The following is a 13,823-nucleotide window of genomic DNA, read 5'->3' as shown; positions in this document are numbered from 1 at the left end:
ATCAATGGTTTGTTACCTGAGAGCATTGAGAGTCTCTGCGATTGGACAGTGCAGGGGACAGCGGTCTCAAGTTGGTGACGTCATCCAGGTCAGTCACAACGTTCACATTGTTAGAGTCTGCAGTCAAAGGAAAAACATGAGGGCAACATCTATATGCAACTATATGTGCTTACAGGACAGGGTATTTTAGCTGGCAATGGAGAAAGGAAATGCACACTGCAAACTAATTTACATTAATCCATGACTGCACTAGGCTTGACAGGGAAAGTTGCCATTAGAGGCTCAGGGAGAGACTGACCTGTGTTCTGGGCCTTGACATCAGAGTCAGTGGGGGAAATAAGGTTCCTGTTGCAGGGGGATGTGGGGCTCTTGTTGCTGGGGGAGGAGGTGGTGGTCTTGTTGCTGGGGGAGGAGGTGGTGGTCTTAGTCGGTTTCTTATGGCCCACCTTGCCACTGTGTCTCAGGGTCTCCATCTCCTCTTGGGCCAAGGCCTGTATCTCAGCAGCCCTCTGGGCTCTCTTCTGCTGCAGCTCCTACAACACAGCAGGAGGGGGCGACATTAGGCAGGCAGGGTCACGGAGAACCAGGGAACTAGGGTGAAGTTGCCCCTAGACGCTGATCTTGGCTCAGTTTAGCATTTTTCCCAGTAACGATAAAGGTTAAGGGAAGCGGATCTTAAATCTGTACCTGTGGGAAACTTCACCCCGGAGCAGAAACTAGCCTTGTTCCAGATCTGTTTGTGCCATTTTGCCAACTCCATGTCACTAATTGTCAAACATTACAAGTAGTTGGCTAGAGAGCAGGAACGGACCGGCACCCAGGCTACATGGGAACTGTCTGCAAGGTTATTTTCCAATCTACTACATTTGTGTCATGAAGACTGAAGCATTTGACTTTGTGGGGTTAAAGCCTTTGGCAGGAAAACGGAAAATAGGAAAACGTGGAGGGGGGAGCAGGCACTTGATGGGGCATCGTGGATACAACAAAAACCGAAGGAGTGGCATTTGTTGGGGTTGGGGAACATTTGGGGTTGAAAACTAAGTGTCTGAAAGACAGGTGTAGTTGAGGGTAGAGGTCAACCGATTATTCGGAATGGCCGATTAATTAGGACCGATTTCACATTTTCATAACAATCATAAAATACCTATCGGTATTTTTGGGCACCGAGTTGCCAATTTTTTTATATTTTATTTACACCTTTATTTAATCTTTATGTAACTAGGCAAGTCAGTTAAGAACACATTCTTATTTTCAATGACTGTCTAGGAATGTTGGGTTAACTGCCTCGTTCAGGGGCAGAAAGACAGATTTTCACCTTGTCAGCTCAGGGGAACCAATCTTGCAACCTTACAGTTAACTAGTCCAACGCCTCTCTCTCGTTGCACTCCACAAGGAGACTGCCTGTTACACAAATGCAGTAAGCCAAGATGAGTTGCTAGCTAGCATTAAACTTATCTTATAAAAAACAATCAATCATAAATCACTAGTTAACTACACATGGTTGATGATATTACTAGATATTATCTAGCGTGTCATGTGTTGCATATAATCTGACTGAGCATACAAGTATCTAAGTATCTGACTGAGCGGTGGTAGGCAGAAGCAGGCGCGTAAACACTCATTCAAACAGCACTTTCGTGCGTTTTGCCAGCAGCTCTTCCTTGTGCTTCAAGCATTGCGCTGTTTATGACTTCAAACCTATCAACTCCCGAGATGAGGCTGGTGTGACCTGGTGTGACCGAAGTGAAATGGCTGGCTAGTTAGCGCGCGCTAATAGCGTTTCAAACTTCACTCGCTCTAAGCCTTGGGGTGGTTGTTTCCCTTGCTCGGCATGGGTAACGCTGCTTCGATGTGGTGGCTGTTGTGTTCCTGGTTCGAGCCCAGGGAGGAGCGAGGAGAGGGACGGAAGCTATACAGTTACACTGGCAACATTAAAGTGTCTATAAGAACAGTCAAAGGTTAATGAAATACAAATGGTATAGAGGGAAATAGTCCTATAATAACTACAACCTAAAACTTCTTATCTGGCAATATTGAAGACTCATGTTAAAAGGAACCACCAGCTTTCATATGGTCTCATGTTCTGAGCAAGGAACTGAAACGTTAGATTTCTTACATAGCACATATTGCACTTTTACGTTCTTCTCCAACACTGTTTTTGCATTATTTAAACCAAATTGAACATGTTTCATTATCTACTTGAGGCAAAATGTTATGTTATTGATGTATTATATTAAGTTAAAATAAGTGTTAATTCAGTATTGTTGTAACTGTCATTATTACAAATAGATTTTTTATTTTTTTAAATTACTATTTAAAATCGACAGCTTAAATCGGTATCGGCTTTTTTGGTCCTCCAATAATCGGTATCGAAAAATCATAATCGGTCGACCTCTAGTTGAGGGAGTGGGATCTAACAAAGAAGAGACCAGTGTGTTATGACGCAGGTACAATAAGAGAGGTTTACTGTAGGAAGTTCAGCTATAGTTCAACTATACATTCAGAAATAATTCAGTCATCCTGTATACCTTCGCTGAGGCTGTGTAAATATTCCTCTATAATACCTGAATGGCTGTGACGCGGGCAAGACGAGCCTTCTCCTCACGAATCCTTTTCCGGTCCTCCTCCTTCTTCTGCACCTCTGGAGACTTCTCCTCCTCTGCTCTCTGTTCTCGTTCCTTCACACGGTAAACACAAAAAGGTTGTGGGTTCAATTCGCACAGGGACTATATGCAGTGCTTTCAGAAAGTATTCACACCCCTTTATTTTTTTTCCAAATGTTGTGTTACAGCCGGAATTAAATATCTATTAAATTGAGATTGTGTCACTGAACTACACACAATACCACAATGTCAAAGTGGAGTTTTGTTCGTAGAACATTTTAGAAAAAACATTAAAGCTGAAATGCTTAGAGTCAATAAGTATTCAACCCCTTTGTTATGGCAAGCCTAAATAAGTTCAGGACTAAAAATATGCTTAACAAATCACATAATAATTTGCATGGACTCATTCCGTGTTCAATAACAGAGGATGACATGAATTTTTAGTAACTACCGTGTCTGTACCCCACAACTACATTGATCTGTAAGGTCCCTCAGTCGAGAATTAAGCACTGTTTGGTAGAAGTGTATAAAAAAATATTTAAAAAAAAGAAGCAGACTCTAAAATATCCCTTTGAGCATGGTGAAGTTATTAATTAGGCTTTGAATGGTGTATCAATACATCGAGTCACTACAACGATACTCAGTTGCCGGAGAGGAAGGAAACTGCTCAGGGGTTTTCACCATGAGGCCAATGGTGACTTTAAACAGTTAGAGTTTAATGGCTGTGATAGGAGAAAAATGATGGAACAACATTGTAGTTACTCCACAATACTAACCTAAATGAGAGTGAAAAGAAAAGAAGCCTGTACAGAATAAAAATATTCAAAAAAACATGCATCCTGTTTGCAACAAGGCACTTATATAATCCTGCAAAAATAATTGGCTTACAAATGTACTTTTTGTCCTGAACACAAAGCGTTATGTTTGGGGGAACCTTTGTCATTATCAGGTATTTTGTGTAGATGGGTGAGAAAAAACAGATATTTAATCCACTTTGAATTCAGGCTGTAACAACACAATGTGGATTAAGTCAAGGGGTATGAACTCTTTCTGAAGGCATTGCACACTGTATCCACTGCACCAGAAGTCACTTTGGATAAAAGTGTCTGCCATGTAGCATATACAGTGCCAGTCAAAAGTTTGGACACACCTACTCATTCAAGGGTTTCTCTTTATTTTGTTTTACCTTGTAGAATAATAGTGAAGGCATTAGAACTATGAAACAACACATATGGAATCATGTAATAACCAACAAAGTGTGCCTTGACAGATTTGCACACTCTTGGCATTCTCTTAACCAGCTTCATGAGGTCGTCACCTGAAATGCATTTCAATTAACAGGTGTGCCTTGCTAAAAGTTCATTTGTGGAATTTATTTCCTTCTTAGTGTGTTTCAGACAATCAGTTGTGTTGTCACAAGGTAGGGGTGGTATACAGAAGATAGCCCTATTTGGTAAAAGACCAAGTCAATAGTATGGCAAGAACAGCTCAAATAAGCAAATAGAAACGACAGTACATCATTACTTTAACACATGAATGTCAGTCAATATGGAAAATGTAAAGAACTGCACTTGAAGAAAGTTTCTTCAAGTGCAGTCGCAAAAAACCATCAATCATAAATTGATTCTCATGAGGACCACCACAGGAAAGGAAGACCAAGAGTTACCTCTGCTGCAAAGGACAAGTTCATTAGAGTTAACTGCACCTCAGATTGCAGCCCAAATCAATGCTTCACAGAGAACAAGTTTTAATTTATTTTATTTCACCTTTATTTAGCCAGGTAAGCTAGTTGAGAACAAGTTCTCATTTACAACTGCGACCTGGTCAAGAATAAAGCAAAGCAGTTCGACACATACAACACAGAGTTACACATGGATTAAACAAAACATAGTCAATAATACAGTTGAAGAAAATGTATATACAGTGTGTGCAAATGAGGTTAGAAAAGGGAGGTAAGGCAATAAATAGGCCAGGAGAGTTGTATGGCACTGAAGCTCGTCTGGAGGTTAGTTAATACAGTGTCCAAAGAAGGGCCAGAAATATACAGAATGGTGTCGTCTGCGTAGCGGTGGATCAGAGAATCACCAGCTGCAAGAGCGACATCATTGATATCAACAGAGAAGAGAATTGAACCCTGTGGCACCCCCAGAGAGACTGGCAGAGGTCCAGACAACAGTCGCTCCGATTTGACACTGAACACTGTCAGAGAATTAGTTGGTGAACCAGGCGAGGCAGTCATTTGAGAAACCAAGGCTGTTGAGTCTGCAGATAAGAATGATGTGTTTGACAGAGTTGAACGTCTTGGCCAGGTCGATGAATACGGCTGGACAGTAATGTCTCATCGATGGCAGTTATGATTTCGTTTAGGAACTTAAGTGTGGCTAAGGTGCACCCATTATCAGCTCTGAAAACAGATTGCATAGCGGAGAAGGTTCAGTGGGATTCGAAATGGTCGGTAATCTGTTTGTTAACTTGGCTTTCGAAGACCTTAGAAAGGCAAGGTAGGATAGATATAGGTCTATAGCAGTTTGGGTCTAGAGTGTCTCCCCCTTTGAAGAGGGGAAGACCGCGGCAGCTTTCCAATCTTTGGGAATCTCAGACGATACGAAAGAGAGGTTGAACAGTCTAGTGATAGGGGTTACAACAATTTCGGCAGATAATTTTAGAAAGAGAGGGTCCAGATTGTCTAGCCCGGGTGATTTGTAGGGGTCCAGATTTTGCAGCTCTTTCAGAACATCAGCTATCTGGATTTGGGTGAAGGAGAAATGGTGGGGGCTTGGGCGGGTGCTGTGGAGGGTGCCGGGCAGTTGACCGGGGTAGGGTTAGCCAGGTGGAAAGCATGGCCAGCCGTAGAGAAATTGCTTATTGAAATTCTCAATTATAGTGGATTTATCGGTACTGACAGTGTTTCCTAGCCGCAGTGCAGTGGGCAGCTGGGAGGAGGTGCTCTTATTCTCGATGGACTTTATAGTGTCCCAGAACGTTTTGGAGTTTGTACTACGGAATGCAAATTTCTGTTCGAAAAAGCGAGTCTTAGCTTTCCTAACTGCCTGTGCATATTGGTTCCTAACTTCCCTGAAAAGTTGCATATCACGCGGGCTATTCAAATCTAATGCAGAACGCCACAGGATGTTTTTGTGCTGGTCAAGGGCTGACAGGTCTGGAGTGAACCAAGGGCTATATCGATTCCTGGTTCTACATTTTTTGAACGGAGCATGCTTATTTAAGATGGTGAGGAAGGCACTTTTAAAGAATAACCAGGCATCCTCTACTGACGGGATGAGGTCAATGTCATTCCAGAATACCCCGGCCAGGTCGATTAGAAAGGTCTGTTCGCTGAAGTGTTTTAGGGAGCGTTTGCCTGCAGACCCAATTGCGGCTGCTGGCAATGAGACAGTGATCGCTGAGATCTTGGTTGAAAACAGCAGAGGTGTATTTGGAGGGCGAGTTAGTTAGGATGATATCTATGAGGGTACCCGTGTTTACAGCTTTGGGGTTGTACCTGGTAGGTTCATTGAACATTTGTGTGAGATTGAGGGCATCAAGCTTAGATTGTAGGATGGCCGGGGTGTTAAGCATGTCCCAGTTTAGGTCACCTAGCAGCACGAGCTCAGAGGATAGATGGGGGGCAATCAATTCACACATGGTGTCCAGGGCACAGCTGGGGGCAGAGGGTGGTCTATTGCAAGGGTGGTCTATTGACTTGTTTCTGGAAAGGTGAATTTTTAGAAGTAGAAGCTTGAATTGTTTTGGTACAGACACATCTCAACATCAACTGTTCAGAGGAGACTGCATGAATCAAGCCTTCATGGTCGAATTGCTGGCAAGAAAATACTGCTAAAGGACACCAACAAGAAGAAGAGACGTGCTTGGGCCAAGAAACAGGAGCAATAGACATTAGACAGGTGGAAATCTGTTCTTTGGTCTGATGTGTCCAAATTTGAGATTTTTGGTTCCAACCGCTGTGTCTTTGTGAGACACAGAGTAGGCGAACGGATGATCTCTGCAAGTGTAGTTCCCACCATGAAGCATGGAGGAGGAGGTGCGATGGTGCTTTGCTGGCACACTTAACAAGCATGGCTACCACAGCATTCTGCAGCGATACCCCATCCCATCTGGTTTGCGCTTAGTGGGACTATCATTTGTTTTTCAACAGGACAATGACCCAACACATCTCCAGGCTGTGTAAGGGCTATTTGACCAAGGAGAGAGATGGAGTGCTGCATCAGATGACCTAGCCTCCACAGTCATCTGACCTCAACCCAATTGAGATGGTTTGGGATGAGTTGGACCGAGGAATGAAGAAAAAGCAGCCAACAAGAGCTCAGCATGTGTGAGAACTCCTTCCAGACTATTGGAAAAGCATTTCAGGTGAAGCTGGTTGAGAATGAAGAATCTCAAATATAACATTTATGAACACTTTTTTGGTTACTACATGATTCCAAGTGTTATTTCATACAATGTAGAATATAGTAAAAATAAATAAAAACCCTTGAATGAGTAGGTGTCCAAACTTTAGACTGGTACTGTATATTATCTTATTAGGATATTCATTCTATGGATGCAGTGCTAGTGACAATGGATTCAGTGGATTACACCACAATGGTCTAGTAGTATTGTGCGGTGGTGGTCTACTCAGCTAAACAGAGATCAGGCAGACCAGACGTTTACCTTCTTCTTGGTGGTGAGGATGCGTCTGAGGGCAGCCTGGCTGGCATGCTGTGACTGTCTCCTGGTGTGGAGTCGATACCACCGCTGGATGGTCACCGCTGCCTGGTTCACCTGCTGGATGAACCTACAGACACAACAACAAAGAGGTCAAAGGTTAGGACTAGGATGAGCAATATGCAAAAAAAAAAATCGCCACAAATCAATACAAGGAGCTAGAAGGACGGAGAATGACTTAAAGAATTGTGACTGCATCCCGCTTTTCCCCCAAAAAAATTTGCACTTGCACAAACCATCATGGATTTAAAAGCAAAGGATTGGTGTAAGCTTTGGCTGGAGGGAGTTTCCACCATTGTCCAATCCATGAGAGAGAATGTGCAAGGCCACTACTAAAGAACTTTGCTAGAGAAAACATTACAACACAAGAGCATTGATTCCCAAGGTGCCTTGCTGAATGAACTCTGACCTCTCGGCCTCTTCCTCTGTGACCTCTCTCCTGCGGGGCAGGCTGGGGGAGCCTCTGGGGCTACGCTGGCCAGCATTGTTGTTAGATGTAGAGGAGGACGAGGAGAAGTTCTTCTGGGACTTGGTGGTCAGAGAGCTGCTCTCCAGGGGTCCCTCGTCATTCACTGTGGCTTTAAGGATGTTACTGAGCACACAGAAAGAGAGAGAGACATGAACATTAACTTAGTATCAATCAAATGTATTTATAAAGACTTTTTACATCAGCAGTTGTCACCAAGTGCTTTCACATACTTCTTATCAACAGTATCCAAACAGCACAAACCTTTGAAGTACTAATACATACAGTATATATGTTTACTGTATGCTGAAAAAGACTAAATGATAGACTATGAAATTATTTAAGGTATTATTGACTCACTTGAAGGAGGGTTTCTGGTTGGAGCTCTTGGGGGTGAGGGGTTTGTCAGAGTAGTTGTTATGCAAGATGGTTGTGACAGAGTTCCCCACAGCTCCCTTGTTGCTCCTAAAATATCCGCGGCAAAATGTCACTGCACACCCTTAGTTTGTCAATCAGGGTTGACACTCTATCATAACAAGTCATGGCAAAGTTGGGAAGACCGGAGAACAAACAGTTTTAAGATTTTGCTTAGTATGAAAATAATATTTGAGGTAGTTTCTTAATATTTTTATACAAACATACATATCTTTGCTACCACTTTACACTGCAATGACGTTTAGGACATACTAGTTGTTTACAATTCAACCGATAGTGGTGGAAGTAAAATGTACCTCGTTTTCACACTGTCTTCAAAAGGTAAACATGAGAGGTCATTAAGAAATGTTATGATTTGAAACAGATATTGGGATGAAAATACGCAAAATATATTTTCATTTGAACTTTTAGGCATGTAAAAATGACAAAACTATAGCCAAAATTACTATATTTTATACAAGATACTTTTAGTAAAAGAAAGAATTACTTATCTTAGTTGTACTGGCAAACTTGATGTAAAGAAGTTACATTTTATATAATTATGTGAATATGTCTAAATACCATAGATTTTTTAGGTAAGGAGTTAATTGTAACAAATGTTATAATTAACCCCCATTACAAATCTGAGTCTAATCGGAGTCTTGAGAAGAAAAAAAAAATACAACAATAATGATTTTCATCACCTATACCAATCAAAACACCTCTTCTGGGTATTTTTTTTTTTACACCAAATACAAAACATACAGAGGCCCACAAACGACTAAATCTCCTCTGCCCAGACCCACATGCTCACACCCCCATCCCTTGTGCCCACACTGTTTGCCACATGGCCTGAAACTACACCATTTTGTTTCTCTCCTTAGCCTACGTACTTGAAATATTTCAGTAATAAATCATTAGATTTATCCACTGTGTTTATGATGGCAGAATGATTGATTAACCAATCAATACATTTTTCTAGATGAGAAGACAATCATCCAACCCGTTGGGTATCTCACTACCCCCACATGCCATGTCTTGAAATAAGCAAACAGACCTCTTCTTAATGATGAAAATGTTATATGACGAGACAAATGAGGAATGTTTACGCAGTTCAATAATCAAGAAAGAGGCATCAAGAATATTTAAAATTGGGCCTGATTATAATTTATTTATCAATACAATTTTATTTATGAATTTAAGGTACATCTCACTAACCAACCATTAGCACATTGAATGACAACTTTGTAAGTTATTTCTAATTTGAGTTTAGTTTTTACTCTGTTGGGGGGGGGGGGGGGTCACTCCATGCCCTCAGTGAGTCAGGAGAGGAGAGAGGTGACACATGAGCTTCTCAGTCAGAGCTATCAATATTAACAAAGTACACATTATCATAATAATTCACACATAAGTCTCTTACTGTTGGGATGGTGTGATAAATCCTTCAACCCTCAGACATGTTATACAGGTCTTCAGAAACATACCCGTCATATCCATACCAACCAACCATACAGGATTTGAATTTGATTTTTTTATAATATAATATATATTTAAACATCACTATCTGAAAAAAATATTGCATAACTAAAAAATTGACTTTAGCCTTTTCATTTATTGAAATATCAGTCAATGTTGCGCAAGAGAGAACTCAAACAGTAAGCTATTTTAGCAATTTAATGAAATTTACTTTTGGGAAAGCTTAAAGCATGGGCTGCCTATGTATTCTAACATCTTCAAATTGCTCATCAGAATTCAGTAAGAATGAAGCACGCCGTGGCATCGGCGTTGCATGTTCTGTTAAGCTGAATTACCATAAACTTAATGTGATTTCTGGCATTCTGAGCACCATGGGTGGACACCCTAAATTGGAACGGAAATGGCGCCACACCAAACTGGAAGTCTTCTGACTAGCTTGGAAAGACAGTACCGTGCAGTATCGAAGAACCCTACTGCTGCTCGATCATTATATTTTTCCAACTTAATTGAGGAAAATAAGAACAATCCGAAATTCCTTTTTGATACTGTCGCAAAGCTAACTAAATCTGCATATTCCTTCAAAGCTCAGTTGTCCTGAGTCTGCACAACTCTGCCAGGACCTAGGATCAAGAGAGACACACAAGTGTTTTAGTACTCTCTTTTGACACAATGATGAAAATAATCATGGCCTCTAAATCTTCAAGCTGCATACTGGACCCTATTCCAACTAAACTACTGAAAGAGCTGGTTCCTGTGCTTGGCCCTCCTATGTTGAACATAATAAACGGCTCTCTATCCACCGGATGTGTACCAAACTCATTAAAAGTGGCAGTAATAAAGCCTCTCTTGAAAAAGCCAAACCTTGACCCAGAAAATATTTTTTAAACTATCAGCCTATATCGAATCTTCCATTCCTCTCAAATTTTGGGGAAAATGCTGTTGCGCAGCAACTCACTGCCTTCCTGTAGACAAACAATGTATACAAAATGCTTCAGTCTGGTTTTACACCCCATCATAGCACTGAGACTGCACTTGTGAAGGTGGTAAATTACCTTTTAATTGTATCAGACCGAGGCTCTGCATCTGTCCTCGTGCTCCTAGACCTTAGTGCTGCTTTTGATACCATTGATCACCACATTCTTTTGGAGAGATTGGAAACCCAAATTGGTCTACACGGACAAGTTCTGGCCTGGTTTAGATCTTATCTGTCGGAAAGATATCAGTTTGTCTCTGTGAATGGTTTGTCCTCTGACAAATCAACTGTATATTTCGGTGTTCCTCAAGGTTCCGTTTTAGGACCACTATTGTTTTCACTATATATATTTTACCTCTTGGGGATATCATTCAAAAACATAATGTTAACTTTCACTGCTATGCGGATGACACACAGCTGTACATTTCAATGAAACATGGTGAAGCCCCAAAATTGCCCTCGCTAGAAGCATGCGTTTCAGACATAAGGAAGTGGATGGCTGCAAATGTTCTACTTTTAAACTCAGACAAAACAGAGATGCTTGTTCTAGGTCCTAAGAAACAAAGAGATCTTCTGTTGAATCTGACAATTAATCTTAATGGTTGTACAGTCATCTCAAATAAAACTGAAGGACCTCGGCGTTACTCTGGACCCTGATCTCTCTTTTGAAGAACATATCAAGACTGTTTCAAGGACAGCTTTTTTTTCCATCTATGTAACATTGCAAAAATATGAAACTTTGTCCAAAAATGATGCAGAAAAATGTATCCATGCTTTTGTCACTTCTAGGTTAGACTACTGCAATGCTCTACTTTCCAGCTATCCGGATAAAGCCCTAAATAAACTTCAGTTAGTGCTAAATACGGCTGCTAGAATCCTGACTAGAACCCCAAAAATGTGATCATATTACTCCAGTGCTAGCCTCGCTACACTGGCTTCCTGTCAAGGCAAGGGCTGATTTCAAGGTTTTACTGCTAACCTACAAAGCATTACATGGGCTTGCTCCTACCTATCTCTCTGATTTGGTCCTGCTGTACATACCTACACGTACCCTACGGTCACAAGACGCAGGCCTCCTAATTGTCCCTAGAATTTCTAAGCAAACAGCTGGAGGCAGGGCTTTCTCCTATAGAGCTCCATTTTTATGGAATGGTCTGCCTACCCATGTGAGAGATGCAAACTCAGTCTCAACCTTTAAGTCTTTACTGAAGACTCCTCTCTTCAGTGGGTCATATGATTGAGTGTAGTCTGGCCCAGGAGTGTGAAGGTGAACGGAAAGGCTCTGGAGCAACAAACCGCCCTTGCTGTCTCTGCCTGTCCGGTTCCCCTCTTTCCACTGCGATTCTCTGCCTCTAACCCTATTACAGGGGCTGAGTCATTGGCTTACTAGGGCTCTTTCATACCGTCCCTAGGAGGGTGTGTCACTTGAGTGGGTTGAGTCACTGATGTGATCTTTCTGTATGGGTTGGCACCCCCCCTTGGGTTGTGCCGTGGCGGAGATCTTTGTGGGCTATACTCTGCCTTGTCTCAGGATGGTAAGTTAGTGGTTGAAGATATCCCTCTAGTGGTGTGTGGGCTGTGCTTTGGCAAAGTGGATGGGGTTATATCCTTCCTGTTTGGCCCTGTCCAGGGGTGTCATCGGATGGGGCCACAGTGTCTCCTGACATGTCTGTGTGTGTGTGTGTGTTTGTGCGTGCGTGTAAGGCGGGTGAGGCGACCCACCTGTTGTTAGCAGTGAAGTTGGCAGCCAGGGCTACCCCGGTCTCTCTCCTCTTCGGGCCACTGGTGATGGGAGAGTCCACGCTGCCCGTGGAGCGAGAGCTGGTAGGTATAGGGAATGCTCTTGGCTGGTCATCCTGAAACGGGAAAGGAAATGCACAAGTCAGGTTTCTGTGATCCACAACCATTGGATAAAAGTGTAGCAGCATACCTAGGCTATAACGCAATACTGAGTACGGTTAGAGGACGGTGGGACCATAGGGGAGAGTGGGACAGTAGAGGACAGAGTCGGACAGTAGAGGATTGTGAGAGGGGATAGATTAAGTACCAGGATGTTCCAGGTGGTACGGTCCGGGGAGGCCTTACTGAGGCTGGCCAGCTTCCTGCGTCCGTCTGAGCTGCTGTCAAACAACGCAAGGAAGTCTTCTGTCTGGTCCTCACTGGACACACACACACACACATTAATCAATATTATAAAATGGAACATAGGCCTATGTGTTGTATAATATTTACATTATAGCGTGTTTGTGTGCAAACCATTTCTAAATGAAACGGTGGGACACTCAGTAGGGAGACTGCTCCATTGCTTACAGCCTCAGATTTTAACAACCAATCAAATTTAATGTGTCAGTGTGCCGAATACAAAAAGGTGTAGACATTACCATGAAATGTTCACTTACAAGTACCCAATTGTCATACTGAGTTGAAGTAAAGACATCTTAACCCAGTAAAACAATACTTGAGTAAAAGTAAATAATTTGCTTAATTTATGGAATTTGTCCATAAATTAAGCAAAACAGACGGCACCATTCTCTGGAGGCGAAGGTCGAGTGATCCGCCAAACCTTCTTAACACCCGTCTGCTTAACCAGGAAGCCAGCCGCACCAATGTGGCCGCCACAAGGAGTAGCTAGAGCGGGTGAGCCAAGTAAAGACCCTCCGGCCAAACCCTCTGCTAACTCGGACGACGTTGGGCCAATTGTGCGCAGCCCTATGGGACTCCCGATCACAGCCGGTTGTGATACAGCCTGGGAACGAACCAGGGTCTGCAGTGATGCCTCTAGCACTGCGATACAGTGCCTTAGACCGCTGCACCACTCAGGAACCCCTCTTGTATTTGTTTTTATTTATGGATAGCCAGGGGCACAGTCAGAGATGACTTACAAACTAAGCATGTGTGTTTAGTGAGTCCGCCTGATCAGAGGCAGTAGGTATGACCAGGGTTTTTCTCTGCCTAACAATTGACAATGTTCCTGTCCTGCTAAGCATTCAAAATTCTTAGCAGGACATTGTCAATTGTTAGGCAGAGAACAACCCTGTCATACCTACAGCCTCTGATCAGGCGGACTCAAGAGTACTTTTGGGTGTCAGGGAAAATGTATGGAGTAAAAAGTACATTATTTTATTTAGGAATGTGTGTGTGTGTGTGTGTGGGAGTGTGTGTGTGT

The 13,823-nt window shown here is 42.4% G+C and overlaps 1 protein-coding gene across 2 annotated transcripts in view; it reads right to left on the bottom strand.

Annotated features, from left to right (window-relative positions):
• cep131 (centrosomal protein 131) overlaps positions 1–13,823 on the bottom strand; it is a 42,938-nt gene that overhangs the window by 20,941 nt on the left and 8,174 nt on the right. For both annotated transcript variants that reach the window (XM_020495558.2, XM_020495559.2), the window contains exons 4-11: positions 12,705–12,816; positions 12,380–12,513; positions 8,155–8,259; positions 7,738–7,920; positions 7,275–7,398; positions 2,565–2,678; positions 299–533; positions 17–117 (exon numbers count right to left, since the gene is read on the bottom strand). In XM_020495558.2, coding sequence (XP_020351147.1) covers positions 17–117; positions 299–533; positions 2,565–2,678; positions 7,275–7,398; positions 7,738–7,920; positions 8,155–8,259; positions 12,380–12,513; positions 12,705–12,816 — 1,108 coding nt within the window. The remainder of the gene's footprint in view (positions 1–16; positions 118–298; positions 534–2,564; positions 2,679–7,274; positions 7,399–7,737; positions 7,921–8,154; positions 8,260–12,379; positions 12,514–12,704; positions 12,817–13,823) is intronic.

The sequence above is a fragment of the Oncorhynchus kisutch genome, linkage group LG11 (genome assembly GCF_002021735.2).
Source record: "Oncorhynchus kisutch isolate 150728-3 linkage group LG11, Okis_V2, whole genome shotgun sequence".
In the NCBI taxonomy this organism is placed as follows: domain Eukaryota; kingdom Metazoa; phylum Chordata; class Actinopteri; order Salmoniformes; family Salmonidae; genus Oncorhynchus; species Oncorhynchus kisutch.
Note: the sequence above shows the minus strand (reverse complement) of the source record. Positions and strands in the feature narration are given on the sequence as shown.